The sequence below is a fragment of the Bos taurus genome, chromosome 17, assembly GCF_002263795.3.
Source record: "Bos taurus isolate L1 Dominette 01449 registration number 42190680 breed Hereford chromosome 17, ARS-UCD2.0, whole genome shotgun sequence".
Taxonomy (NCBI): Eukaryota; Metazoa; Chordata; class Mammalia; order Artiodactyla; family Bovidae; genus Bos; species Bos taurus.
In genome coordinates this window covers 70322224-70349946 of record NC_037344.1, presented here as the reverse complement: position 1 = coordinate 70349946, position 27723 = coordinate 70322224, and the positions used below count along the sequence as shown (strand labels likewise).

Below are 27723 nucleotides of genomic sequence, written 5' to 3'. Positions count from 1 at the left end.
CAGGTGCCTAAAGGGGCGGGCGAAGGACCTTAGACACATAGCCCCGCCCCCCACACGCACTGCGTTCTTCATTGGGCCCGAGAGTTCGAGACTCGTTACGTCACATGAGTGCGACCCGCGTATAAAAGAGTGGGGGGGCGTGTCCCGCCGAGAAGGAGGAGACAAGATGGCGGCGTCCGTGGGGCAGGGATGTCTGAGGTGGCTGCCCGGGGTCGCGTGGCGGAACAGGTACAGCTGTTTGGGGAGCCTGCCTCGGGGCGACGGACGGCCCGAGCCAAACAGGGGTCTAGAGAGAGGAGTCGTTTCTCTGTCGCGGGCTCGCCCTGAGGAATGCTCGAGTGGAGACGGAGCCACTCACCTTCACCTAGAGCTCGGGCGCAGGTGCGACTGCCTCCGCCTAGGACGGTCCGAATCTGGCCTAAACCTCTCTCTTTGTCCTTTCCACTCCACAAGGGACAAAAAAACAAAAATATAAACAAAAAGCACCCACTAAACCAGGTGAAATGGGCTGCGTGTCCGCCACTAGAGCCGAGGCAGGGCTGGACGCTTCTTTCTCTGGGAGTGGTATTGCTGGGAGGGGCGCCGAGATGTGGGAAAAGCACTGGAGCTGGAGTTGGGCGGCTTTCACTTTGGATTCTTGGACTCTGAAGTGAGAGGATAGGATTCCGTAATCTCAAAATAGTCCATGATGGAAATAGGGTCTCGGTTACCCTGGTGACTGTCAACTCTTAGAGGGGTCATAAATCCAGCCCTTTCTTTTTGGCGAGGTCGAGGCCCTGATAGACGGAGGGACTTGCTCAGTTCCACCCAGCCAGGTAGCAGCAGAGCTGAGACTCCTTCCCAGGTACCTCTGTGTCTCACGCAGGGACCTTTCCTTCAGGCTGCCCACCGTGAGGACATTCATAATTCGAAGTAGCTTATGTAAGAGCTAGCATGGGAGCATTTGGACTCTGGGGAAATGGATTAAAATGTTGGTTGCTGTAACTTAGAATCTGTCGCTCGGTGTCATTTCGAAGAGCTAAGATTTGCGAGACCCGCAACTTTTGTGTTTCGGACTGGCTTCATTTTGTCAGCGTGGACGAGGGCTTGCGCTGTGATTTTGGGAAGTAGAGACACTGGTTTCGGACAGAGAGGGAACAGAAAATGCCATTGCCCTGGCTAGGACAACTTCCCTCTTCTATTATTAACTACTCAGAAGTGGTGTAACTTCTCAGGAGAGGGCTCCACAGTGTGGTGATAACTGTTAGGATTTGAAGAAGAGGGTCTCTGTGGTTTTAATGTTGTTACCAGGTGTGCTGTTTACGAGTCAGTAGTAAAATGTGTCATAAGTTGGAAAGACTAAAAAAGTGACCCTCATGTTTTTGTTTTTGTTTTGTTTTGTTTTTGAAACGATGGTGAGGAAGGTGACTTCACCCACTATCTTTTAAAAAGGGAAAAAAGTCGAAACTTTAGTACGAGTATAGGTAGATACAACTGGATTTAGGGCCACTGGGTAGGAGGGGTGAGGATTTGGGTACAGTAATTCAGTTTTCAAAGCTGTTACATATCCAGATGGAAACTATATTGAGATGCAGAAAACCCCCAAAAGATACCATTTCCATGATTTTTAAGTAAAGCAGTGTCTGTTTGAGAGACATATATTTGAAAGCCTCATACTGCAGAGTTTTCCAGTAACTGAGTGATATGTGACAGGTGAGAAATAGAGAAAGTAATTATAAGTGATAATTTAGGACTATGTTTCCTAAATTTGATAAAAGAATGGAGTGGGTGTTTATTAGTAAAAGAGGTTCCCAGGTATATCCCCACAATGCTGCCAAATTCAGGCTCAGTAGGTGTAGGTTGGGGCCCTTGCAACTGTATTTTTTATGGGTGCTCTGGACGATTCTTTGGTTCAGGCACGTATGAACCTAGTGCCTAGGGGGTGCGTGGTTGTGCAAGACCTTCCTTCAGGAGTATTTATGACATTCCTGCCACTGTCAACTACAATGCCGGGGTGAGGGGGGAGGGCAGGAGAAAAGAGAGGAATTAAAAGATACAGGCCTTGCGTTGAAAGAACTTTACAGTTTAGTGGAAGAGAGAGGGAATACGGCTAAATAATACGAGATAGAACATGGAATAAGGCCTTAAGAAACCTGCCAGTTCATTTTCAGGAGAACTTTTCACGGCTCTAAAAAGCAGGAGGGCCATAAGGACTATAGTTAGTGTTACCACCAGAGGTGATGTTAAAAATATTTTCAAACTGGGCTTCCCTGGTGCCTCAGTGGTAGAGAATCTGCCTGCCAATGCAGGAGACATGGGTTCGACCCCTCTTCTGGAAAGATCCCACATGCCGTGGAGCAATTAAGCTCACGTGCCATGGCTGATGAGCTTGTGCTCTGGAGCCTGGAGAGCCGAAACTACCGAGTCTTAGAGCCTGTGCTCTGCAGCAAGAGGAGCCACTGCAATTGGAAGCTCGAGCACCACAACCAGAGAGTGGCTGTCACTCCCCACAGCTTGAGAACTTCGCAGCAGCAAAGACCCAGCACAGCCAAAAATAATAAGTAAATCATAAAATAGTTTAAAACTCTGACAGTGTGGACACAGACCAGTTAGGGTGAACAGTGGTCACAGTTGGTGCGGCCACCCCATGTGCCAGCTGAACCTCACTTGTGTTACTTTTGATAAGAGTGATATGTAGCTAGGTACCAGGGCCTGGGATTCAGGTTTTATGTGATTGTCTCATTTACTCCTAATGAGGTGGGTCCTGTTTTTAGAGGTGGAGAAACTGAGGCTTAGAATTAGTTAACAAGTGGCGGAATGGAGATCTGAGCCCCAGGGTCAGACTTAAGTGCTTAATAGTGGGCTTTAATTGCCTGCTTGCAGGAGGTACACGTGGGTTTACCATACAGAAGGTACATGTGATTGAACCTAGCCGTTCATTTCTCTGATGCTTAATCTCGCTGTTGAGATTGACGTCTAGGGGGAAAACAGACAAACCCCTGTATTTGTCGACAAGTACAGACAGAAATATGTGAATATATATAAAATCAGTTCATTTCAGGTAGTGAGAAGAAAAATAAAGGAAGTTAATTAAGGAGTTAGTGCTCCAGAGAGAGAACTCTTGGGCTTGTGGTCAGGAGGAAGCATTTGAGCAGAGAATTGAGTGAGGAGGGACTGAGCTGGAGGGGTGTGCCCCCCGGAGCAGACAGCACATGCAGAGGCGTGGGTGTGCAAGGGGGTGGATGCATGAGGAGAGGGGAAGTAGCAGGAGGTCTGGGGTTCAGAGGGCCACTTCTGTAGGGTCTGTTTTGAAAAGGTCAGTCTGGATGTTCTGTGATGAATGGGACACGGAGGCCAAGCAGGGAGACCAGGCTAGTGCAGCTCTTCAGCAGAGACCCAGTGGCTCAGGCCAGAAGAGAAGTAGGCAGATGAGGGTGTACTTTGAAAGTGGGGGCTTCGCGCCTTGTCAGTGGATTGAATATGGACAGTGAGAAAGAAAGGACTTGCAAAGGAGTTCTGGGGTTTCAGCCTGTGCGCTGGGGGAGTTGTGGTGCCTTTTTTCTGGGATGGTGTATTAATTATAGCAGTGTTGGTGTGGTAACAGGTAAACTCTAGCATCTTGGTGACTAACACAGTGAAAGTTTTTGTCTCTATCATATAAGCCCAGGCTGCTTTTCATCGTGAAGGCACCGTGATTTGAGGGCCCATCTCTTGCCATCGTAACACACGGCTGCCCAGGATCTGCATGTTTGTCTCCATCTAACAGGCCAGGAGGGGACCTGGGAAGTCTGAATGGTTCTCACAGTGGTTAGAACTCACTTCTAGGAAATCTCATCTGTTGGGCAGAGGAAGTGGGTTTAATAACCGGCTGGCTAGTCTCTGCCACAGATCAACAGCTCTGGGGGATGGAGCCGTTGAAGGGGAGTGAGGGAGGGTTGGGAATTCTGTTTTGGACAAACTTAGTTTGAGGCGTTTCAAAGTGAGGATGTTGGGTACCAGGTTGAAATATGGTCTGGAGGTCTCTGACGTAGCAGTGAGGAGAGTCCTCTGCATCTGGCTGTTTAAAACCAGACTGGGTGAACATCTCTAGGGCGACAGCCTGGACAAAGCAGGTGTCTGAGCCTTGGGCATGGCAGCTGTTTGAAGTTAGGGAGACTGGACAGACAGGAGGAAAATCAGGGCTCCAAAGGCTCTATGTGTTTCAAGAAGAGCAAGGTGTGAAGGCAGGCATTGAAAGAGACAAACTCCCAGTTAAAACTGCCTGAGTCCCAGGCACGCACGGCACAGTGTGGGGACTGCAGCTCCTGGGACTGTCTTGTGTATTTGAACGTTGCTAAGAGAGTACTTCTCATCACAAGAAAAATCTGCAAATACGTGTGGTGAGGGATGTTTAACTAGTTTTATTGTGGGCATCCTTCCTCAATATATACAAATAGGGAATAATATCCTCCACCTGAAACTAATATAATGTTACATTTCAGTTATACCTCAATTGGAGGGGGAAAAAAAAAAAGAAGGGGATCACCTGTGACAGATGCTGCTGAGAGGTCAAATAACACGATGTCCAAGAAATGTGAGTAGGGGTTGGCAGCGTGGAAGAGGTGACCTTGGCAGGAGACGATGTGGTGGGGACAAAAGCCCGGTTGAGTGGGATTAAGAGAGACAGGAAGGCGAGGAAGTGATGGCAGCGAACGTTGCTCTTTCTGCGCGCCCGCAGTGGCGTGGGCAGTGTTGTAAGATCAGAAAAAGTGTGGTGTTGATATGAGAATAAGAATGACCCAGGGATGAAAGACAATCTGATGCAACGAGCTATTTGCCAGGCACTTGTTCCAGGAGCTAGGGCTGCAGCAGTGGATGGCGAGACCTTGACATTGTTCTTGGGAAGATGTGAATGCAAACCAGCTACCTGGGTGCTGTGCATTGGGTTACAGTAGATAAACCACGATCTCCCACTTGTATCTCCCCTAACCAACGCCCCCCACCCCGGGGGGAGGGAAGAAAAAGCCTTATTCAACAGTCTGCAAGCATTCTTTGAGTTGGGGGCTCAGCAGCAGTTCTGGAATGCACAGTGCAGCAGTGTGCGCCACGCAACAATGCAGCCTTCAGTCAGAACGTACAGCGCTGGCTCTAATTCCACTGGGAAAGCAGAGTCTCAGGCGCTTGCTTTTGCAGTGGGATTGTCCAGTCTGAGAGATGAGCATTGTGCACTCTGAAAGGACATTCACCTACTGCAACACTCCCTCCTTTGTGTCAGTAGCTGTCCGTCCATCTGGCCTCTGAAGGGGTGGTGATGGTCAAGGTCCCAGACTTGTTCAGCATGCAGATCTTGCTTGCCTGTAGGAGAATCAGAGTCACCCTGTTAGCACCAAGCTGCGAGAGTGTCATTAAGGAAATTTCACAGGAGTAAATGAAGATGTTTAAATCTGATAATGTTCACAGGATATTTATGTAAGACATAACTACTAAGAATCCATGAATGTAAATATTACTGTATGAAAGTCATAAATGCCATTCTATTTTCCACAAAAATAGCAGTTTAGACATTTATAATAGAGTAAATTTATACTTTCATAAAAGACTCCAAAGGAAAAAAAGAAACCCTTACTAACAAGGACGTAGTTTCTTTACTTTAGATTTCAGGTCAGTATTTGGGAGAACTGAAGTGCTATCTGAATTGAAGGTGGGTTGTTTGCTCTTTGATTAAGGAGAGAGCCGGTTGTTTACTAAAAATTCATTAATGCTTTCCTTGCTCGCACAGTCACTTACTGCACTGGGGATGTGTCCTATTTCCCTAAGTAAAGAGGAAATGAAGAGCGACAAAGAATAAAATACCATTTCCTTACAGCTTGAAGCCATGAAAATGGTCATATTTTTTCTCAGAATGCTTGAAAACCCTTTTACCCTGTGAAAGTAGCTTTTGTGGCAAGATAGCCACAAATAATAATTTAAAAATTCCAAACAAGTTGAGCCTTCCAGACTCAAAGTAGATTAGAGTAGCTCAGCCTGATTTGTTTGCGTCATTCTTTCCCCAGGGTAAACATATAAAGTTTAAAAATTCAGGGTATTCTCTGGTGGTCCTGTGGTTAGAACCCTGTGCTTCCACTGCTGGGGCACAGGTTCAATCCTGTGGGCTTCGTGGCACAGCCCCAAAGCAAAACATTTAAAATTTCAGCACTTTATTAGGTTCTTTAATTAATAGGAGTTAGAAGCTACAAGGCTGTGTACAGCTGTTCTTTTGTGGTGAAGAAATGTATGCTTTTTGTGTAAGTGCAGCTTGACTGCTTATTATGGTCTTAAGAGTAATTCTTTTGTGAAAAAGTTTTAGACTTCAGAAAAGATATGAAAATAGTACAGAGAATTTCCAAATACCCTGTGCTCTGACTCCCCTGTTCAGCTGTATCTGCTTTATCACTCCCCCTTCTCTCCCTCTGTCTCTTTCTGTGAGTGTGTATATGTGTACACTTTCTGCTGAGACACTTGGTGCCCCTTTCCCTTTAACTGTTTGAGCCCTTTTCCTATAAGGACATTTTCTTACAAAACGGCAGTCCTGTGCAGTGGTCACAACTGGTAGATTAAGTGGATGCAATAGTATTATTGACTCTATAGATTGTATTCAAATTTTGGCAGTTGATCCTCTAATTTTTTTTAATTAAAAAAATGTTTAACGACTCCTTTTTGCTTGATTATAGGCGTCCTCACTGTGAAGATGCTGCCTTGAGCCACTTCCTTCAGTCCTTGAGGAAGCCACCTCTGAGAACCTTTTCCACAAGTAAGTAGCAATTTACTACTTACAAAAGATTGGACTTTGCAGGTGACACAGTGGTAAAGAATCTGCCTACCAATGCAGGAGGCTCAAGAGATGTGAGTTAGATCCCTGGGTGGGGAAGATCCTCTGGAGAAGGAAATGGCACTCACTCCAGTATTCTTGCCTGAAAAATTCCATGGACAGAGGAGCCTGGCGGGCTGCAGTCTGTGGGGCTGCAAAGAGTCGGACACGACTGAGCGACTAAGCACAGCACAAGTAGCACTTAGAGACGGCGCCGGCCTCTCGGCTTCAGTTCACTCATCAGTAAATTCACACAAACACAGCACCTATTTCACAGGGCTGTCGTTAGGATCAGATGGAATTGTGCCTGTGAGGTGCTTAGAGTACCTGGCACATAGGTACCACTGAAGCTTTAGCTGCTGTTATCTGATTATTTTTACTGGGTGCATGTGTGGTGTTCCATCACTTGACTGTACCGTTTAGTGTTGGACATTGAAGTTGCTTCTAGTCTTTTGAGCTGTGGTGTTGGAGAAGACGCTTGAGAGTCCCTTGGATGCAAGGAGATCCAACCAGTCCATCCTAAAGGAAATCAACCCTGAATACTTATTGGAAGGACTGATGTTGAAGCTGAAATTCCAATACTTTGGCCACCTGATGTGAAGAACTGAGTCATTGGAAAAGACCCTGATGCTGGGAAAGATTGAAGGCGGGAGGGGAAGGGGACGATAGAGGATGAGATGGTTGGATGGCATCACTGATTCAATGGACGTGAGTTTGAGTAAGCTCCGGGAGTTGGTGATGGACAGGGAGTTCTGGCGTGCTGCGGTTCATGGGGTCGCAAAGAGTTGTACACGACTGAGCAACGGAACTGAACTCTTTTTCTATTACAGACAGTTCTGTAGTAACATATCTTTATGCATCCTCAGGATAAATTTGGTGACTTAGAATTGCCGACTAAAAAGGTTTGTGTATTTTATAACTTGGTATTTAGACCAAATTGCTCTTCAGAGAGGGTTGTCCCAGTTTACACTCCTGAGCAGAAAAGGCTCATGAGTACATCGGTTCCCCACACCCACCTCAGCACTGGGTTATGAACTTTTTGGATCTTTTAAGCAGCTGTTTAAATCTGTACAAAAATGTGCGTTGTTTTTATTATCTAGATACCCTTTTTATTCTGTTGTACCAAAAGCTGTTTTTGACTGCCAAGTAATCATACCTTGGGAATAAAATGAGATGGTTAATGAGAATAAAAACAAAAAGCTTATTATTAAGGTAGTTAAATAGGAGCACATCTGGGTGTTACTTAAGTAGGACTTGCGCGTGGGAACATGTAAGACTCACTTGAAGGATGGAGGGGAGCCTCAGAAATGAAGTCAGAATGTCGCAGATCTGCAGAAAAACTGCTTTTATAACATGACAAACACAGCGGGGAGGCATCAGGAGTGAAGGGCACCCTCTGCTTACTGCCTCCTGTTAGAGGAGTAAAGAAAGCCGGTAGAGAAAGAGACCTATAACTGAAGCAAGGACCGGTGTAGCCAAAGCGCCGAGGAGGGTGTGACCCGCCAGCCTGGGCCGCTGGCTAAGTGCCGTGAGGCTGCGTACAGCAGGTCTCTCCTCACCAGACAATCCAGAAAGAGGGAAAAAACTGTTTCTTGCTTTCTGACAAGTTTTTCTGGTCAGAGGTAGACTAGTTAGTTTAAGTAGTAAGGGTTCTTTAGGAATAATCAGAAGATGGAAGAGATTAATGACATCCATACTTGCTCATTAAAAAAAGAAACAGCAGGGAGGCGGTCCAGTGGTTAGGACTTGAAGCTGTCACTGCTAAGGGCCCAGGTTCAATACCTTGTCTGGGAACTAAAACCCCACGAACCTCTCGGCATGGCCAGAAAAAAAGAAAAACAAAAAAATCCAAACCCCTCTTCTCACTGTGCTGCAGTCTTCTTCACTTGCTGCCTTCACCTCGCTGCCCTTCAGATGGTCTTCAGATGGTCTTCAGATGGTCTTCTCCCTGTATGCGTGTCTGTCTCCAGGTTTTCTCTTTCTGTAAGCGGACAAGTCATATTATTAGAGCCCACTGTGGGGACCTTATTTTAACCTGATTCCCTCTGTAGAGACCTTCTATCCAAGAAAGGTGACAGAGGCGCTGGGGCTGGGACTTCAGCATATGAATTTTGTGTGTGTGCGCGCTCAGTCACCAAGTCGTCTCCGACTTTGTGGCCCCTGGACTGTAGCCCACAGGCTCCTCTGTCCATGGGGTTTCCCAGGCAAGAACACTGCAGTGGGTCGCCACTTCCAACTTTAGGGGATCTTCCCGACCCAGGGATTGAACTCAAGTCTCTTGTGGCTCCTACATTAGCAGGTGGATTCTTTACCATGGAGCCACCTGGTTTGGGGGGACATGATTCAACCCATAATGCATGTTGAGCATCTTTACATGTACTTTCTGGCCATTCCTATTGGAGAAACATCTGTTCATATCCATAGTATGTTTTTATTTTTTTGTTTACTCATTTTTGGTTGTGCTGGGTCTCTGTTGCTGCGTGAGCTTTTCTCTGGCTGTGGTGAGCACGGGCTTCTCACTGCGGTGGCGTCTTCCATCATGGAGCACGGGCTCTGGGCTGGCAGGCTTCAGTTTTGGTTCTCAGGCTCTAGAGCGGAGACTCAACAGTTGTGACGGACATGCTTAGTTGCTCCCTGGCATGTGGGATCTTCCCAGACCAGGGAGAGAACCTGTGTCTCCTACATTGGCAAGCAGATTCTTTACCACTGAGCCATGAAGAAAGCCCTTAGTATGTTTTTTAATTGGGCTATTTGTCTTTTATTGTTGAATTGTAAGAGCTCATGAGATTTTGCCTTTGAAAGAATACTGCTGTCCAGTCAGAACTGGGTCTGGGTCATAAAAGTGAGATCAGAGAGCCTGTCCCTGTCTGGCCCTGTGGGTAGCCAGCAGGGCACCCTGGGATACTTTCTTGATCTCTTTACATTTGACGTTTTCATCTTAAACTGTGTAGCTGTGGTGGCAGTCGAGGTACATCGTTGTTTCACGGGGAAGACGCGTGAGTCCCCAACTAGGTAGACTCTGGAGGCAGCAGCGTCTCCGCAGTGACTCACGGCTGCTCCTGCTCGTCAGATCTCTGGGGCCCCATCAGCTTTCCTGAGGGCTTGTCCCAGCCTTCCTGTTGGTGCTGTGTTTGCATGACTCAGTGCTGTCCCTTCTCCTGGCTCAACGTTTTCCTGTTTTTTTACAGATGCCAGGAAAGTCCACACGGCCCCTGCCCGCACCTCGTCCCTGCTGCGCCCCCTGCCCATTCTGGTCGCCACGGCTGGCGGGTATGCAGGGTACCGGCAGTACGAGAAGTACCGGGAGCGAGAGCTGGAGAAGCTGGGCTTGGACGTCCCGCCCAAGCTTGCTGGTCACTGGGAGGTAGGAACCGGGGAGCCGCCTTGTGTCCTCCCGGAGCACAGTTCCTGTCCCTCCGTAAATCACCCCGAAGTTAAGCCGTCTGAGAAAGCGGAATGTGCTTTCTTGGAGCTCATGTCTCCAGTGGGTTTGGGGCGATGTAGAAGTCGTGTCAGGCTTCCCTCTGTCTTCAGACTCAGCCCTGGTCTTCCCAAGGCCTCTTGAAATCTTGGGAGCTCATGCCTTCCCCTGGGGCTGGCGTCCTGGCCGTCATGCTTCCTCAGTCTGAGGGCGGGCCAGAAGAGTTGGACTTGTGTGATGTGGATACGTTCTCACCAGGAACCAGACTGCAATCGTCCAGTCTCTTTACCATTACTGCTCAAAAAGCTCCTGGGCCGGGAAGTGGGGGTGCGGTTGGGTGTCACAGAGTGTCGGCTGCGGTCAAGGGACGCCTGATGAACTCAAGGCGCCTGGGCTTCCCGCGGCACAGCGTCGCTCCTGACTCCTAGTGGACGTTCCGTCAACGCTGAAATTGAGTATAAAGGTGTGAGTTTAAAAATTGGTTTCTTTTCACCCTTAATTTAACAAATGAAATACCTGCACTGTGAGTAGACCCTGACCTGTGAAAGCAGAGACTTGATGGTATTTGGGGTGATGTGTGTGGGTTTCCCTGTGAGCCTCCCCATATCATTAATCCGGGCCGGCTGCCCCTGGCAGCCAGGGTCTCAAGTCCTGAAGGCTGGTTCTGTCTGTGCGCCTTAGTAGCTGTGTGGATTCAGACAGATCACTTTCCAAGTTTTCTGTTGTGGGGTCACATACTCCAGACTCCTTTTGGTGAGGGGTCGTTGTATAGTATGTAGTCACACTTGTTAAGTACGCTGAGCGCTGCGTATCTGTTGGTGGTGGTTTCCTGTGTAAACATATCCTTCTCCTTCCAACTAGTGAAATACTTGTGAGACTGTGACCCATGACCCCACTGGAGTGTTAGACTCACACTTTCTTCCCTCTGACCCTGAGCATCTGTCAGGCTGAGCCACCCTGTGACCTGCTCACCTGCTTTCAGGAAATCCCCACTCATTTCCAAGGAATCCCAAGAGAATCTGCTTGTGGAAGAAATCTGCTTCCTCATTCACAAAAGACCAACGTCAGTGTTTTTTTTTAGCATCCATTGTTTGTATAACTGGAATTCCTGCCACCTGTGAGTCAGTACCTGAAAGACGATTGTCTGTAAAGAGGACAGGGTTGAATTAGCTCATAAGCTCTGGGCTCCGGACAGTGACGGGACATGGGGGCAGAGCGGCCCGGTGCGGCGAGAGGCCTGGAAGAGCTGGGCTGAAGTCAGTCCTGCTTGCGCTCTCTTCCTCTGTAAATTTGTTGTTGGCTGTGCGGGCTCTCCGTTGCGGTGAGTGGGGCGGCACTTGGGCTGCTCATCCTGGTCTGTCTTGTGGAGGAGCACCGGCTCTGGGTGTGCACAGCTGAGTGGCCCCATCGCGTGTGTCATCGAACCCCAGCCCCCTGCATTGGGAGCGTGGAGTCTCAACCGTTGGACCACAAGGGAAGTCTCTCTTCTAAGAATTTTACGGCTTTAGGTCTGATGTTTAGGTCTCTGATCGTTTGGAGTTGTTTTTTGTGTCGTGTAAGTCAGTGTCTGACTTCATTCACGTGGATGTCCGGTGTGCTCAGCACTGTTGGTTGAAAAAGGCTGTCCTTTCCCGGTTGAGTGGTGGCGGCCCCTGTCTGTAAATCAGTCTCATTCTCTCGTAAATGACAGAGATGATGTTAATGCTCTGACAGAATGTTAGAAAACAGGACACTCTTGATTCCCCCTCCTTCTCACTAGATGACTTGTTGCGTAATCGTGGGCTTTAGTTTTCGTGTATTCACTTCCTGTCTATCTCTGTTTTTAAACGGATATACAGTTGACCCTTGAACAATGTAGAAATTGGAGGCACCAACCTCTGTCCCTGCAGCAGTCAGAAATGTGCATGTAACTTTACAGGCCACCCTTGGGGTACGTGGCTCCGTATCCTCCATTTGCATAGTTCTGTAGTGCGTATTTATTGAGAACACTGCTTATAAGTGGACCCGTGCAGTTCGTACCTGTGCCGTCCAGGGGCAGCTGCTCCTATTTTGTGTCTTTAGGTTGGTGCAAAAGTAAGTGTGGTTTCAGATCATGAATTTTAAATCATTATAATTAGATTCAAACACAATCTTTATTAATCAAAATAGGAACCATTACAATCAACACAATTTTGCCAATGAAAAATAAATTGATCTATTCCTGTAGTGTAAAAATCTGTGCTTCAGGATTTGATAAATTCTTGGAAAGCATTTTCTGCCTCCTGCTGGTCATGGAAACGTTTTCCTTGGAAAAAGTTGTTAAGATGATTGAAGTGGCGTTTGGTGAGAGGTCAGTGAATGTTCAAGAGGTCAGTGAATATTGCAGATGAGGCAAAACTTTAGCAAAATTCATTCAACTTTTGAGACGTTGGTTGTGCGAAATGTGGTCGGGCGTTGTCATGGAGAAGAATTGGGCCCTTTCTGTTGACCAGTGCCAGCTGCAGGCGTTGCAGTTTTGGGTGCATCTCATCGATTTGCTGAGTGTATTTCTCAGCACTGAGAGTCAGAAAGCTGTAGTCGATCAGATGGGCAGCAGACCACCAAATAGTGACCATGACTCTTTTCGGTGCAAGGTTGGCTTTGGAAGGTGCTTTGGAGCTTCCTGGTCCAACCACTGAGCTGCTTATCACTGGTTGTCATATAAAACCCACTTTTCGTTGCATGTCACAATTCTATCGAGAAATGGTTTGTCGTTGTTGCTTAGAATAAGAGAAGATGACACTTCAAAAGAATTTTTTAAATTTTCGGTCAGCTCATGAGGCACCCACTTATCCAGCTTTCTCACCTTTCCGGTTTGCTTCAAATGCCAAACGACTGTAGAATGGTCAATGTTAAGTTCTTTGGCAACTTCTCGCGTAGTTATAAGGGGATCAGCTTCGATGATCCTCTCACTTGGTCATTGTCAACTTCCAATGTCTGGCCATTACAGTCCTAATCTTCAAGGCTGTCGTCTCCTTTGCAAAACTTTGAATCACCACTGCACTGTATGTATGTTAGCAGTTTCTGGGCAAATGCATTTTGTTGCGAGTGTTCTCCACTGCTTTAAGATCCATTTTGAACTCACATAAGAAAATCCCTCGAATTTACGTTTTGTCTAACATCATTTCCATAGTCCAAAATAAATGTAAACTAAACAGCAATAAGTCATTAGCACAAAAAACATAAAGCGAGAAATGCACATTAAGATGTTGTATAACACAACCTCATTTAAGAATGTATTCCAGTATCAAACAGCAAATTTCAACAATGCAAAAACTGAAATTGCATTTGCACCAACCTAGTATGATGACTTTGCAGACTCCACGTAAGTACGAACTTTAAGTGACTCTGCTACTGTGGTGGATTCTGGTGCACTGGTGGTTTTCACTAGGGTTCAATGTTGAGCATGTCTTTGCACGTAGGCCTGTCCGCGGGCTGAGTGCTGGCTGTAGAGTTGCTGTCTGAAAGGGTGTGGGGACCTGCAGAGTTTGTGCTGTGTGTTTGGCATCTAAGCCTCTTGTAGCCGTCTGTGATAGGCATTGTCCATTAGGCATAGGCTCATCGTACATGAACCTCAGTGGGTGTTAGTGAAACCATTGTCACAGCAAACATCATTCCTCTCGTGTTTATTCCATACAGCAAATCTTTGCGCTCTTTCATGTGCCAGGCCTTGTTGAGCTACAGGGGGTTCACTAGTGAAGAGAACCGGAGTTCCCATCCTCAGAGAGCTGCCCTTATTAGGGGCTAAGACAGACAAGAAACAGGGACACATGGGCATGTCGAGGTGTTGAAACGCCATGGAGGAAGCACAGACAGGTACAGGGCACAGTGTCTTGGACTGGGCAGGACCAGGGAAGGAAGGAAGGAAGGCAGGCCCGCCCAGAGCCGTGTGGGCTCCCGGGGCATCTGAGGAGCGGCGAGAGCCATCCAGGCAGATTGGACAGAGCTCGCTTGTTGCTGTTGATGGGGAACAAGAGGCCCTGTGGCTGGAGGCCCGGAGGGCGGGAGGACCCAGGGCGCCAGCTCTGCCTATCTTTTGAGTGCACCCTGAGTGATGTGGGTTCTGATCCGACTGTCCTGGCTACCGTGGGGACAGGTTAGGGGACCTGTTGGGAGGCTCTGACAGGATCCCAGCAGGAGAGGTGGGGCCTGGATCAGAGTGGGAGCAGTGAGGAGGGGAAAGGCAGTCTATGCTGTTTTTTTATCGAAGTGTAATTAACGTAGAATGTAAGTTACAGGTGTACAGTACAGTGATTCACAGGTTTTAAGGTCATGCTCCATTTATAGTTCATATAAACTGCTGACTGTATTTCCGCGTCGTACAGTATATTCCTGTGGCTTCTTTTGTGCCTAATAGCTTGCCCCTCCTACCCCCAGCCCAGGGTCCCTCCCTCCGCCCCTGGCAACTGCTCTGCTGGTACCTGTCTGCTGTGCTTCTGTTAGCTGCGCCAGGTCATTGGATTTTGTAGACTGCACATTCAATTCTGGGTATGTTTTGAGGGGAGAGTGCACAGGATGCACTGCTGGGTTGGATGTGGGGTGGGAGTGGAAAACGCCTGGTGAGTTCTGACTTGAGCAGGTGGAGGGGAGGGAATGAAGAGCCTCCAGACTCACACTGTATTACGCTCTGTTGTCGGCTTTTCTCTGAGCGTGAGTCCCCATCAACATTTCTCATGTGTTTATTCTCTGCCTGTATTGGCTCAGTGTACTTGTCAGCTTAACATTTCAGTCTGATTGGCATGGACTAAGGAGCCCACCCTCCTGCGTCCCCGGTTGGATCAAGACACCTGCCCTCAGAGCCAGAGCTGTGGCTAGGCGAGGCAAAGACTCTTCCCCAAGTGCCTTTTCAGGAACTCATGATGTCCTTCCTGGGAAAGCTTTGGGTTCAGGGTCAAAGAGTCTGATCATTTTGGGCTGCTCAGGCCTGGTGTTTGGCCTCCAGGGGGAGGGTGGTCGCCCCGGGCCTCTGTGGAGAGGTGGGTTTGAGGGGACAGATCTGCCCGGGGCTGGAAGGCGCCCCCGCCCCCTGTGCCCAGAGTGTCGTGAGGTCTGTGTCTGTGTGGCGGCTCTGATTTCAGATATGCCCTGCTTGTGTCTCCGTAAGTGCAAAAGGGGAAACAGACCTTCGCAAGTGCTTCTTACCAAGAGGCTGAAAGGTGTGCCAGCAGGTGACGTGGGTGGCAGGTGTGTGGAGGGAGCACATAGGTGTGCCCACCCCAGGGTCTCCTGTCCCACGCAGGGTGGCATCTGGTGGCAGAAGCCTCCACCCCCAGGTTCTGGCACTTCTGAGGTGTCCCTTTCTGACCGGGCCTGAGGACAGGTGTGGTCATGTGGGCGGGGTGGAAAGGGTGGCCTTTGGGGCAGAAGCTGGCACGTGTCCTCCTCCTGCACCAAGGAGCTGACTCCATGGAGATGGGGCCCGAGGTGCAGGGTGGTGGTTGGCAGCTGCCTCTCCCACCAGGCAAGGAGCTGCTGTGTGGACAGAGAGGGGTTCTCAGGAGAGGCACCGTGTGCCAGCCTGGTCTGGGGCTTTTCTCCCCAGTAGTAGAATTTAGAGTTTTTCCGTGGCTTAAACAGAGTCTTCCAGTTTTTTATTGTGAGCATTTGAATAAGGCAGAAAAGTTGAGAGAAGAGTTACCCACACAGACCACTGAATTCATGGACATTAATGTTTCGCTGTATCTGCTTCATTTCTGCGTGCATTTGTGGACTCCCCTCAAAGCCAGTGAAAGAACATTGCAGATGTTGTAAAATGCAACTTCATCCCTCGACACTTCAGTCCACATCTGAGCATAGGATGCAGTTTGTTGTCTCAGCTTAGCCATGGGGTGTTCAGGGAGCGGTCCCTGTGTTAACATCGCTTCCTTGTTTCCGGCTCAGTTTAGTATCTTTAAAAGGAAGGTGCGGCATCCCAGCTGTGAAAAGAAAGAAAGCCGGATCAGCCTGTCGGTCTCCCACGTGGCCCGCCCCCACCCACCACCTGCACTTGGCGTCTCCTTTCCTCCGTGAGCCTGGACAGTGTGGAGCTTGTTTTACATGCTTTTAAACTTCCGGTAATCCTTCCCTCCGTGAGCCTGGACAGTGTGGAGCTCGTTTTACATGCTTTTAAACTTCCGGTAATTGTTGTAGCTTCTTTATTGTTCCTCTCTGTGAACAGGCTGCTTTTAAATGAGAATGACACAGGTATAAATACCTGGTCCCATGCTGGCAGGGGGTGGGTATTCAGTAAGTGCTATTCTGCTTCTTACCTCATAGGTGGTGAGAAGACAACTCTGGATGTTAAGATGGGCAGACAGTCCAGTTGGTGGGAAGCAGAGCTGTGGCAGCGCCTCCAGCCCTTCCTTTCCCCTAGCCTGGGGGGCACCTGTGCCTGGAGCCCTGAGGGGGCAGGGAATGGATGAGGCTGGGCTCCAGCCAGGAGGGAGCTTTCTGCTGGGCTTCCTTATCTTCTGCACCCTGTTTGCTCTCCAGGCAGCAGAGAAGTCATCGAGCTGGTGGGACTGCTGGTTAACACTGGAGAGCCCCACGGGAGAATTTGGCAGGGCTGTGAAAAGCCCTTGGATCAAGAAGTCACCCGAGGGCGCTCTGTGCTTGTCCCGGCTCCTGCCAGGCTGATGACCTGCTGCTGGCTCCCTGTGCCAGCTTTGGGACGCCGGCCATCACTGTTCTTCCTCAGGGGCCTCCACTAGCCCCGGGCAGTGAGAACTAACAGAGGACACCTGCCACTCCCTGGCCCCCTGGCCCAGCAGGGCACGGTGCTCAGGGTGTGGGGAGGGGCCGGTACCGTCCTCAGTGCTCTGGCCGAGTGGCTGGGGGCCTGCAGAACCTTGCGGTGGCGCTAGGTGGCACTCCCGCCCAGGGGAGTCCAGGCAAGGTGGAAATAGAGGCCCAAGTGTGGCTGGCCAGAGGGGCCTCACTCGGGGAAAGTGCACCTGCCGAGGGGTTTGTTAGTCCCAGAAACCATGTTGAGTTTTGTCTGGAATATGGTCCAGAAGGCATTTCCCTCCTGAGGTACGCGTGGTGGAGGGCAGGTTAGAAGGCGGGAGAGCCGGTCTCAGGGCTGGTTTATGAGTTTTCTAAGCACTGACCAGCCTGAGAGTTTCGAATGATTCCAGAGCTCAGGTCCACGTGGAGCAGCCCAGTTGGTCCTTTCACGGTGGAGAGCAGCAGTGCTCCGGGGCGCTCGGAGGATGAAAAGCTGGGCTCTTGGGCCAGGTTTGTCACACACACTGCCCCCCCCCCCCCCCGCCCCCGCTCCGTCGGGTCTGGGTGCACTGCAGGCTTTGGGGAAGCCGCGATGGTCTCCCCAGGTTTCTGGGTCTGTGTTTTTCTTGTTAGGATTGTGTATCAGCATCTTCTGTGCTTTAACTCCTTGTCCTCCCATCGTGAGTGGTGTTTGGCGCTCTAAGCTCAGAGGAGCCTGGAGACTCGCTGAGAATGCCCATGCCCCCCCCCCCCCCTCCCCGCCTGCCTCCCAGCTCCGCCCCGTCGGTGATGGGGGCCGTCCCTGAGGGAGGAGCCTCCGTCTTCTCCCTCCTCCCCGCTGAGATGCCCCAGGCTGTGGTTTGTTGGTGGATCCAGATGCTGGCAGGTGTGTGAGCTGTGTGTGCCACTGCGCCTTCTCTGCATCTGGCGCAGATGGCCTTGGCTCCCCTGCCATCTCCTCACAAGCCCTAAGGCTTCCTGAAGAGGAAGAGGCTCTTCTAAATGCTCTGGAAAGTGAATTCCCCATGGTCAGAAGATGCTGGGGTGGTACTGCGTGCTTTCTGTGACTGAGTCGTGGTGGTGGTGCACCCCTGAAAACTGGCTCATTCCATCCCATGTTGACCAAGTGTTTTTGGTGGGCATAGGGGGTAGGGTGCTGAAGCCTGCAGGCTGGGGCCCCACCATCCAGTGGGGCAGGAAGATAGGAGGAGAATCACCCCACAGGTCTTAATCCCTGCGAGGAAGCCTGCGTGCAGGGCTGGGCGGACCTTGCCCACTGGGCCTCCTGTGCTGGTCTGCACTGGGGGTTTATGTGTCAGGGTGTATCTGCCTGGAGAAGAGGGGTTGGGGAGGGGAAGCAGCCTTTGTCCTCAGGGTTGGGTGTGAGAAGGAGCGAGGGCTTCGCTGCCTTCTGTCAGCTCTGAGGGCTGGCTAGAAAAGGTGGCTGGAGGCTGAGGCCCGCACTGCGAGGAGGCCCGGCGGTGGGGAGGGGCGTGTGGGGGGCCGCGCGGCGCCCCCAGCCCCGGAGGCGGTCCCCTCTTCCTGCCGCTCCTCTGCCCCGCCCCGCCCCTTAAAGGGACCCTGGCCGGGGCGGGCGCGGCCGAGCCTGGTGTCCGGCCCCTGCCCCCGCCCCGGCGGCCTGAGTGGCTGCAGCCAGGCCCCCGCCCGCCCGCCCCCTGCTTCCGTGGAGCGGCGCCTCCCGGGAGTTCAGTCGCGCAGGCGGCGCGGACGCGAGCGGAGCCGACCACCTGCGGGTGAGTGAGCAAGGAGGCCCTCGCCTCCTGGGCTGTGGGTCGCCCCTTCCCACCGGGGATCTGAGGAGCACCCCGCTCCCTTCCCGGTCCTCACCGAGCTGTGGCTTCCCTGGCCCCACGCGGTGGGTCACGGGGCCCGGCGGATGAGCTCACTTCCTCAGCGTCTTGTAGCATCTCTTCGCCCCACAGCCCGGAAAAGGGAAACCCGGGCTGCTCGGGGTCTTTCCTGCGCCCAGTTTCCTCAGTGCTGCCGGGGGCTGGGAGTTGAGGGGAGGGAAGCGGGACCACGGGCCTGAGGGGGTGAAACCCGCCCTTCCCAGAACCCCACTCCCGGCTGGTGCCAAGGACTGTCCTGGAGAAGGTTGCTTTCCTTGAGGGGAGCTAAGAACGACTCCTGCCTCCTCCCTGCACCTCCCCTGAAAAAGGCGCATCTGGACCTTTCTTTTTGCTTCCTCTTCTTTCACCGGAGGCTTCCCCAAGATGGCTTACCCATTTCTCAGGGAGAATCCATTTTCTTGGTTCCCTACTTCTGACATTTTGTCACCTCTAGCCCTGGCACTCACGGAGGAATCGTTGGTGGCCCCACCTGGACACAGCTGCCCTGTGACTACCCCACAGAGCAGGCGTGTGCACCGCAAGTCAGGCCAGGGACACGTGGTTTGGGGGCACTGGGGGTCACCTGCCGAGGCTTCAGGCCGGGTGTCTGGCACCCAGGGAGCTTTCCATACGGAACACCCTCTGCCCCCTCTGCCCCCGGCTGACTTGTGCAGGGTGTGAGGGGTGGGCGGGGATGTTGCGGCAGGGCTAGGGTTCTGTGAACCCCAGAAGAGCTCGTCCTGACAAAGGTGAGCCCCTCCAACTTGGTCTTCTTGAGCCCGCCCTTCCTGCTCACATCATTGCTGCCCTGGGGTTGGGGCTCCTCTGTCCGAACTGCCTCCTCCGCCCTGTTCCTTCCGTCTTCCCTGTGAGAGCAAACTTCTGTCCTCCCAGAGCGTGGGTCTGAAAGGGAGGGGGGCCTCAGGAGCCAGGACTGCGGGATGAGGCTGCGCTAAGCTTTTGGGGGGAATGGAGGCGTGGGGTTTCCAAGCCTCCAGACAGGTGACCAGGAGGAGCAGTCCTTCCCCTTTCAGATGAGGGGACTGAGACCTAGACAGCGCCTGCCGCTGGCCTTTCCCAGCGTGCAGGGTGAGGGTGGCGGGGGCATCCAGGGTCACAGCCACCAGATGGTCCCCGTCCCCCACCAGAGCCACTCTGTCCACATGTTCCGCATGGCTGGCTCTTAGGCTGCGCAATGACTTTGAACTCCTACTGGTCCCAGCCCCATCTCATCCCACGGAGTGTCCTTGGGACTCTAGGGAGAGAGGGAAGCTGTCTGTACTTGTGTTTCAGAGTGCCCTCCTTGCAGAGTCCACATTCAGGCCTGAGTGCCCCAAGTTGCACTCAGGGAGCCAGAGAGAGAGAGAAGGCTCTGGCTTGGCCTCCAAAGGCCACTGTAGGCACAGAGGGCAGGGGGTCTCTGAAGTGGGAACACCCTGAGTGAGAAGGGTGGACCTCTAGGGACCCATTCCCGCCAGTGTGCAGCTCCCAGCTGGTTGGTGCTTGAGGGTGCTGGCCCATTTCTTGGGGGACAGCTGAACTCATGCCTGCTTCCTGGGGGCCTTTGGGGGGTGCACCGATGGTGATTTAGAAGAAATCTGACCCTGGTCTCAGTGTCCCATTTTAGAGGAGGCAGCAGAGTAGTGGCCGAGACAGGACTGAGGCATGCAGATTTCGGGCTCCTCAGGGCAGTTCTGGAGTGACTCCAGGATAGCAGTTCCTTGGGCTGGTCCCCCCAGAGCCCCTGGACTGAAGGCTCTGGGAGAGGATGCAGCGCAAAGGCACACGTGAGGATCTGCTTTGAGGGCCTGACGTTTTGGAATGAGCTGGGTTTGTTTGTGGGCTCCTGAATGTGCCTGACAACATGCAGAATCGGTCATGGTCCCGCCAGGAGGACAGTGAGGAAATCTGCCCCAAGGAAGTCTGGCTGCTATCCAGGCCCACAAGACTTCACCAGCCCCCACCATGAATCCAGTTTTCTAGAGGGGGGTGGGGCATGGCTGGTGAACCTGGTCCTGAAGCCTAGCTCCATGCTCAATCCCAACTGCCCATCTTCCCACTGGGCCTGCTTCTCTTGGGAGCCAGCAGGCAAGTTTGGGGCCTCAGGTGGGGCAGGCTTGCTCATAGGTGGGCAGGACGTCAGCTCAGGCCTGGCCCTCGGGCAGAGGAAGTCTGGGTGGGCACCCTCTGGCCACTCAGGAGGGTGGCCTGGGGAGATGGGTGTCCTGGTTTGAGATAGGGCAGAAATTCAGTTGACCATCCAGACCCTAGTCGGCCTGGTCCAGCCCCATGGCCGCGTACACCCAGGGAGCCGGCAGTTGCTGGACTTTCACCTTCAGCGAGGTGGGTTTGCCCTGGGCGGCAGACGTCCAGGTGGTCCGAGTTGGGGCCTCTTGCTCTGCCCTGCTCGGTAGCCCGGGCGGGAGCAGCCCTAGGCCCCCATGTGTCTTCCTGTAAAGATGCCACCAGGCTCGCGGGTCGGCAGTGTGCTGGGCAGACGAACTCGGGGCTGCGGAATGTTGCTCCCCTGCCCGCTAGCTGCGAGGCAGGCGCCCTCGCCCCACAGTGCCGCTCGTCCCCGGAGAGAGGGGAAGGCGGGGTGGTGGGCTTCCCCGAGGGCGCCCGGCTGCCCCTCTAATGAGGAGGAAGGGGTGGAGGCCGCGAGGAGAGCCACAGCAGGCCAGACGCCGGGTCCCAGCGCCGCGCCCTCATCCCTCAGATGCTACTTTGTCACCTGAAAGGAAAAATGGGTCAGGTCCTGGTGAGGGAGGGGCGGCAGGGCCGACGCTGGGTGCCTGCCCGGAGCGCAGAGCTCAGATTCCCGCTTGGGCCCGGCGGCGCCGAGTCCCCTCCCTACCGGGAGTGGGCAGGTGGCCAGGAACACAGCGGGGCGAGCAGGTCCGTGACCCGCGCCTGTCTCCGCAACAGCCCCGACTTCTCACCTGCGCCCCCGAGCCTTCAGACCGGACGGAGCCGGGGAGCGGTCCCCCCAGCCGCCACCTCTGGGGCCGAGGAGCGGTGACAGCGCCGACCCGGGGGGAAGGGAGGAAGGAGGAGAGACAAAGGCGCGCCGGCCCCGCCTCCTCGCGCCGCCCACCATGTGTCAGTCAGAGGCGCGGCGAGGACCCGAGCTCCGCGCGGCGAAATGGTGAGATGCCCACGGCCGCGTCCTAACCCCGCCGCACCCCGCCGCGACCTCCGGAAGGTCAGAGTTCACGTCCAGCGGCTCCGCGGTGGAGGTGGTGGCGGCGGCAGGGGGCTAGGGGACCAGCTTCCGCGGCTAGAGGGGCCCACTCCGGGGGGCCTGAGTCGGAGAGCCCGCTTCAGGTATTGGTGGGGGCCAGCGGGCTGGTGGTCCAGTGTCCACGCTGCGCCCCCGCCCCGCTTGGGCGCAGCTTCTCTGGGATTGGTCCCCGCACTCCTGCAGAGAGCAGGGTGGGCGGGAGGAACCTGGGGTAGAGGAGTGATGTGTCTGGCTTGGCTTGGCCCCTACCCATTTCGTGGACCTTTTTAAAGGGACGGGAGAGAATGATCGCAGAGGGTCTGGTGAGCAGTGCAGAGTCAGCAGATTCAGGGCCGCTGCTGAGCTGCAGGGCCCGGCCTTCGGCTGTTCTCCATCTTCTCTGCTTTCTTATCAGCTGTGCTGCCTTTGTTCCTTGGTTTGTTGAGCAGCTGGGGGCAGAGGACCGAGCTGCTCTGAGAGCAGAGGCGCAGATGGAGCCTGCTGCTCCAGCTGAGTGTAGTGTTTTTGATGAAACCGAGGCTCCAGGACATTCTCCGAGCGGGTAGTAGTGTGGTCTAAAGCCCACACTGGGGCCTTGAGAGCATCTAGGTCCTGGGTCTGTGGCACGGCGACCTGGGCCTCAGTGTCACGACTCAGGATAGAACTTACCCTGGTCTCTGGCTCCCCTGAAGCTGAGCCTTTGCTGACTGTACCGAATTAGGGCTGGTGGGGTCAGAGGAAGGCCCACCTACCTTTACTGGAAGGGGGGGCCTGGGTCAGGTGTGTGTGGCCCCAGCAGGCCTGAGGGTTGGCAGGGAGCTTCGCGCCACCACCCTCTGGATTGTCGTGGAGAACCTGAGCTGACGTAGAAAGACTGCAGGGGGGATGGAGCAGTAGCCGTGAGGGGTTTGTGTGTGTGCACCTGCGTGTGTATGTGTGATCTTACCAGGCCTGATCTCTTATCAGATGAGGAAGGAAGAGGCTTGGTCCGTGGAGAGAGTTACCCAGATCCTATGCTGCCAGAGGCTTGGGGGCTCAGCCTAGCTCTCCTTGAAGCCCACGTGAACAGAGCTGGCCTCAGGCAGGCGGGGACCGCCCTGTGGGCTCTGTCTACACTGCCTCCTTGGTGCTCGGCCCCACGGTCCGAGACAGGGCCCTCGCCAGGTTCAGAAGCTATTCTGAGCAGTCTCAGCTGACATGCAGGTAGAGAGACTGGGAGGTGAGCGCTGACAGAGGCAGCCCAGCCCCCGACTCAGAGTGCGGTTAGCGTGAGGAGGTCTGGCCAGTGTCACCAAATCCGTGGAGAGGCAGGCAAGCTTGCCGAGGGTGCGGTGGATGGGAAGGGTGGGGCCCCTGGTCCTCTGCTGACCTCGGTCGTGCGTGGACATGTGCCCTGCAGGTTGCACTTCCCTCAGCTGGCCCTGAGGCGGAGGCTGGGACAGCTGAGCTGCATGTCCAAACCTGCCCTGAAACTGCGCTCCTGGCCCCTGACGGTCCTCTACTATCTCCTGCCCCTCGGCGCCCTCAGGCCCCTCAGCCGGGTGGGATGGAGGCCTGTGAGCAGGGTAAGTGTGCGGGGGCTGCCGGCCCTGCCTCCCCGCAGCAGGCTGGAGGGGGGTGCCCAGTTATCTGGGCAGAGGTGGTGCTGTGGGGCCTGAGCCCTTCAACAGATGCTGTTGGAAGGCAAGTTGGTGGAAGGGCTGGGCTGGTCGGTGGCCATGTGGGCTGTGGACAGGTGACTGGAAAGGCCCATCATCCACGGGCTGCTCTCTCTGCCTGCATTCCTGCCGTGTAAGTGCTCTGTTTCTGGAAAGAACCCACATTGGGCATTCAGAAAATGGTGTCTGTTTCATCTCCTGTGTTCAGGCAGAAGAAAGCTTAGAGGTGATTTTGAGAAGAATCAAATTTCTGGACGCCAGAGGGCAGTTCATACACGCTAGAGCCTGTGTGGCCTCTTTGGGTAGGGATGCTTTTGAGGACCCAGGAGCCCCCAGCAGGGCCAGGTGAGGGCCCTGAGCAGCCCAATGGGTGTCACCAGGCTTGGAAGCTGAGGGTACCTATGGGGCACTGGGCATTAGGCCTAGGGTCATAGGGCAGCCCTGGGCCACCCCCACACGTGGGTATCAGCCGGGAGTGCAAAGAGCTGCTAACTCAGTGCCTCTTTAGAGGTGTTTAAAGTTGGGAGTGGAATTGCTTTTGCACCCTGGGGACTTGGTCTTGGCAGTGTTCAGCAAGCAGCAGCCACCAATTAAAGCAGGTCCTGCAGTGGCACCTGAGATTTAAGAGCTTGGGCTGGAGGGTCTGACTGAGGTGCAGAGTTCCCTCTCCTAGAGGAGCTTTGGGTGGGGACGGCTGTGTGGACTGCGAGGCCCTTGGAGTATAGGTGTCAGTGCCCGGTACTTCTGCCCGAAAGCCCCTATGCTCAGGGCAGGCTGAGCACGTGCACTTTGGGGTGTGGACTCGCCTGAGCACCGAGAGCCGATTGTTCCCGTGCTGGTCTGGGACGCTCGCAGCAGTGCCCACCACAGCCTGTGTGTGACCACATCCGATCCTCGTATGCCCGTCCCCATCCAAGAAACGGGGTGGGAATGCTGCAGGAAACGGGTGATACCTGAGCTACTGTGTAAAGACTTGGAAGCTCAGTCTGGTTCCTGGTGAGAAACCACCATGTCACAAAGCCCTCAAGGGTCCCAGCTGCTCGGGCCTCAGAGCTGGTCCCTGTGGGGGGGTCCTGGGGCTGCGTGCACGGCGTGGCACACTCACCTGCCCTTGGGGCCTGCAGGTGGCCTTGTACAAGTCGGTGCCAACGCGCTTGCTGTCGCGGGCCTGGGGCCGCCTCAACCAAGTGGAGCTGCCGCACTGGCTGCGCAGGCCCGTCTACAGCCTGTACATCTGGACTTTCGGGGTGAACATGAAGGAGGCCGCCGTGGAAGACCTGCACCACTACCGCAACCTCAGCGAGTTCTTCCGGCGCAAGCTGAAGCCGCAGGCCCGGCCCGTGTGCGGCCTGCACAGCGTGGTGAGGCCCGACCCACCTCCCGCCTCGGCACCTTTGGGCACACTGGGCCTGGTGGGCACTGCTTCCAAGCTGGACCCCCAGGGGGGCCATGGCCCTGTCCTCCACACCCTCCCCTGCAGCGAGCCTCTCCTGACCCTTCCAGATCAGCCCCTCGGATGGGAAGATCCTCAACTTCGGACAGGTGAAGAACTGTGAGGTGGAGCAGGTGAAGGGGGTCACCTACTCACTGGAGTCGTTCCTGGGCCCCCGCACGCCCTCAGAGGACCTGCCCTTCCCCCCAGGTGGGTCCTGGCCCTCGGTGCTGGGCGCCAGCAGGTGGAGGGGCGGGAGGCCTGTGGACAGGAGACCCTCTGCCTGCAGCTCAGGCCTCCCTGGAGCCGGTGTCCAGGTGGCACAGAGGGCTCTGAGCAGCTGGCCCACGTCTGCCCGCAGCCACGCCCCACAGCTCCTTCAGGAGCCAGCTGGTCACGCGCGAAGGGAACGAGCTCTACCACTGCGTCATCTACCTGGCCCCCGGGGACTACCACTGCTTCCACTCCCCTACTGACTGGACCGTCTCCCACAGGCGCCACTTCCCAGGTAGGCCGGGCCCAGCTGCCCCCGGGGGCCTCGGACGAGCGCCTCGGCTTCTTCCTGTCAGAGGCCGTGGGCTCCAGAGTTGGGGGCAAAGCTGGGTGTGGGGATGCAGGTTGGGGTCCAGCCTGCTCTGCATCTAGAATGACAGGCCAGGCAGGGAGTACACATGTCTGTCCCACAGGCTCCCTGATGTCCGTGAACCCTGGCATGGCCCGCTGGATCAAGGAGCTCTTCTGCCACAATGAGCGGGTGGTCCTGACTGGGGACTGGAAACACGGCTTCTTCTCACTGACGGCCGTGGGGGCCACCAACGTGGGCTCCATCCGCATCTACTTCGACCGGGTAAGCAGGTCCCACGGCCATTCTGGGCTCCCTGCACTGTCTCCTGTGCGGCCAGAGCTGCTGGGGCTGCGACTTCTAGGAAGGCGGGTCTCCCACCCCGGTCTAGAGGTGGCTGCAGGGGGAGGGAATTAATCTCCGTGCTTGGCACTTGCTTCTGCTGAAAACCCAAGGGGAGCCCTTGTGTGTGACGGGCACAGGTGAACAGGCAGGTCATGCCTCCTCCATTCCTTCCAGCCCCAGGTCACAGCAGGTCAGGGGCTCTCAGCTCAGACCTGGCCCCTGGCCTGAGCTGCTGTTCCCACTTCCCTTCCCAAGCAGGGTGGGGGGCAGGGTGTGTCCACGGCCCACATGCTCTGTCCCCACCTCCCAGGACCTGCACACGAACAGCCCGCGGTACAGCAAAGGCTCCTACAACGACTTCAGCTTCGTGACGCACGCCAACAAGGAGGGCATCCCCATGCGCAAGGGCGAGCACCTGGGCGAGTTCAACCTGGGCTCCACCATCGTGCTCATCTTCGAGGCCCCCAAGGACTTCAACTTCAGACTGCAGGCAGGACAGAAGATCCGATTTGGGGAGGCTTTGGGCTCCCTCTGAGCCTCCTGCATGGCCGTGGCTGCTGAGGGTCCTTTCAAGGGGACTGCAGGGTCTTACCAGGCAGGACCTGGGTGACTTCCGTCCCTGCTTCTGGGGTGCAGACAAGGTCGTCAGAGCCCATCGTGCCTAGACCGCCGTCACCCCCTCTCCCACCCGAGGAGAAAGTGTGGGCCAGGATGATGGAGTCCCTCTTGGAGACTTTCTTACGTCTCGTAAAAACTGGCTCTTTGACCTCCCGGCCAAGCGTTCGGTTGGTCCCGATTTCCGTTCTGAGATACGCGGTAGTTAAGGTACCTTCTTGCTGCTCGTCCTGTCACTGCTTTCTGGCCTCCGCCTCTGCTTCCCCTGCACAGGGTGAGGTGCCTCCTGGCACTGACTGTGGGCCCCACAGCGGGGCCGGTAACGCAGCTGCTTTCTGTCCCTGAGTTTTCTCCACCTTGCTTGTTGGGAAAGGCTGTCTTCTCTCTTTGCACATGTGGCTGAACACGTCACCTGCCGAGACTCTGTCAGCAGCTTCCAAGGGTGGCCTTTGGTGGCTCGGTGCTTTGCAGGCCCTGGCGAGTGACCTTTCGGAGCTGGTAGGATCTATTATCGACCCCCCTAGTGGTGGCCCAGCTGGGACCAGGGGCGAGCTTGTGTCCCCTCCCTACATCCAGGCCTGTGTAAATATAAATATGCAGAAGTTGCTGCTATTGATCAGGGGCTTACACTGGAAACAAAGGAGCCTTGTTGATGTCTTTGGTGTGTGACGGAGGGGGGTGTCAGTGCCTAGAAAACCTGTCCCCAAGTAACAGATACTAACAAACAGGTACGAAGTCCTGAGGGAGCCACTGATGGGGGGCGGGGGGGAGGGCCAAGTTTCATGTTTCCTGGGGATGCTGTGAATTTCTCCTGCAGGAGAAGCCATTTGAACTTTTTCAACTGTATCAGTAGCACAGTATTTTTGTATGAAAAGTGGGAGACTTCTGAACAGTGATTCATTTAATTGCAACATTTTGAAATAAACTAAAAAACATTGCTGCTCTGCATTCTGTTCCTGGACGTGGTGACTAGCACAGAGCCCGCCGCAGGGCCTGGACCCGAGAGATGCAGGTGTGGACGGGCTGGCGCCGGGCCTGCAGCTCATGGGCCAGCTGCTGGATCTGCACCTCCACCTGGGGGGATGGGGG

General features: G+C 54.1%; 2 protein-coding genes across 8 annotated transcripts in view; one reads left to right on the top strand and one right to left on the bottom strand.

The window, feature by feature from the left end:
* The first annotated feature begins 149 nt into the window (after positions 1–149).
* PISD (phosphatidylserine decarboxylase) lies at positions 150–27582 on the top strand. 7 transcript variants are annotated; one of them, NM_001024475.1, is given in 9 exon segments: positions 173–228; positions 6669–6748; positions 9994–10169; positions 23422–23587; positions 24805–25041; positions 25184–25322; positions 25474–25620; positions 25799–25959; positions 26330–27551. In NM_001024475.1, coding segments are annotated over 7 exon segments (1251 nt in total). In that variant the 5' UTR covers positions 173–228; positions 6669–6748; the 3' UTR covers positions 26555–27551.
* SFI1 (SFI1 centrin binding protein) overlaps positions 27518–27723 on the bottom strand; it is an 87959-nt gene continuing 87753 nt past the window's right edge. Inside the window, exon 32 of the mRNA XM_059876212.1 lies at positions 27518–27708. Coding sequence (XP_059732195.1) covers positions 27604–27708 — 105 coding nt within the window. The 3' untranslated portion in view covers positions 27518–27603. The remainder of the gene's footprint in view (positions 27709–27723) is intronic.

What these genes read in the sequence shown, in the direction of transcription:
- PISD (XM_024977063.1), top strand. Translation starts at nt 21,945, where the DNA reads ATGGTGAGATGCCCACGGCCGCGTCCTAACCCCGCCGCACCCCGCCGC. An exon ending in GGACCTGCCCTTCCCCCCAG is followed by an intron (nt 25,323 to 25,473) that starts GTGGGTCCTGGC and finishes GTCTGCCCGCAG; the next exon opens with CCACGCCCCACAGCTCCTTC. An exon ending in TCCGCATCTACTTCGACCGG is followed by an intron (nt 25,960 to 26,329) that starts GTAAGCAGGTCC and finishes CCCACCTCCCAG; the next exon opens with GACCTGCACACGAACAGCCC.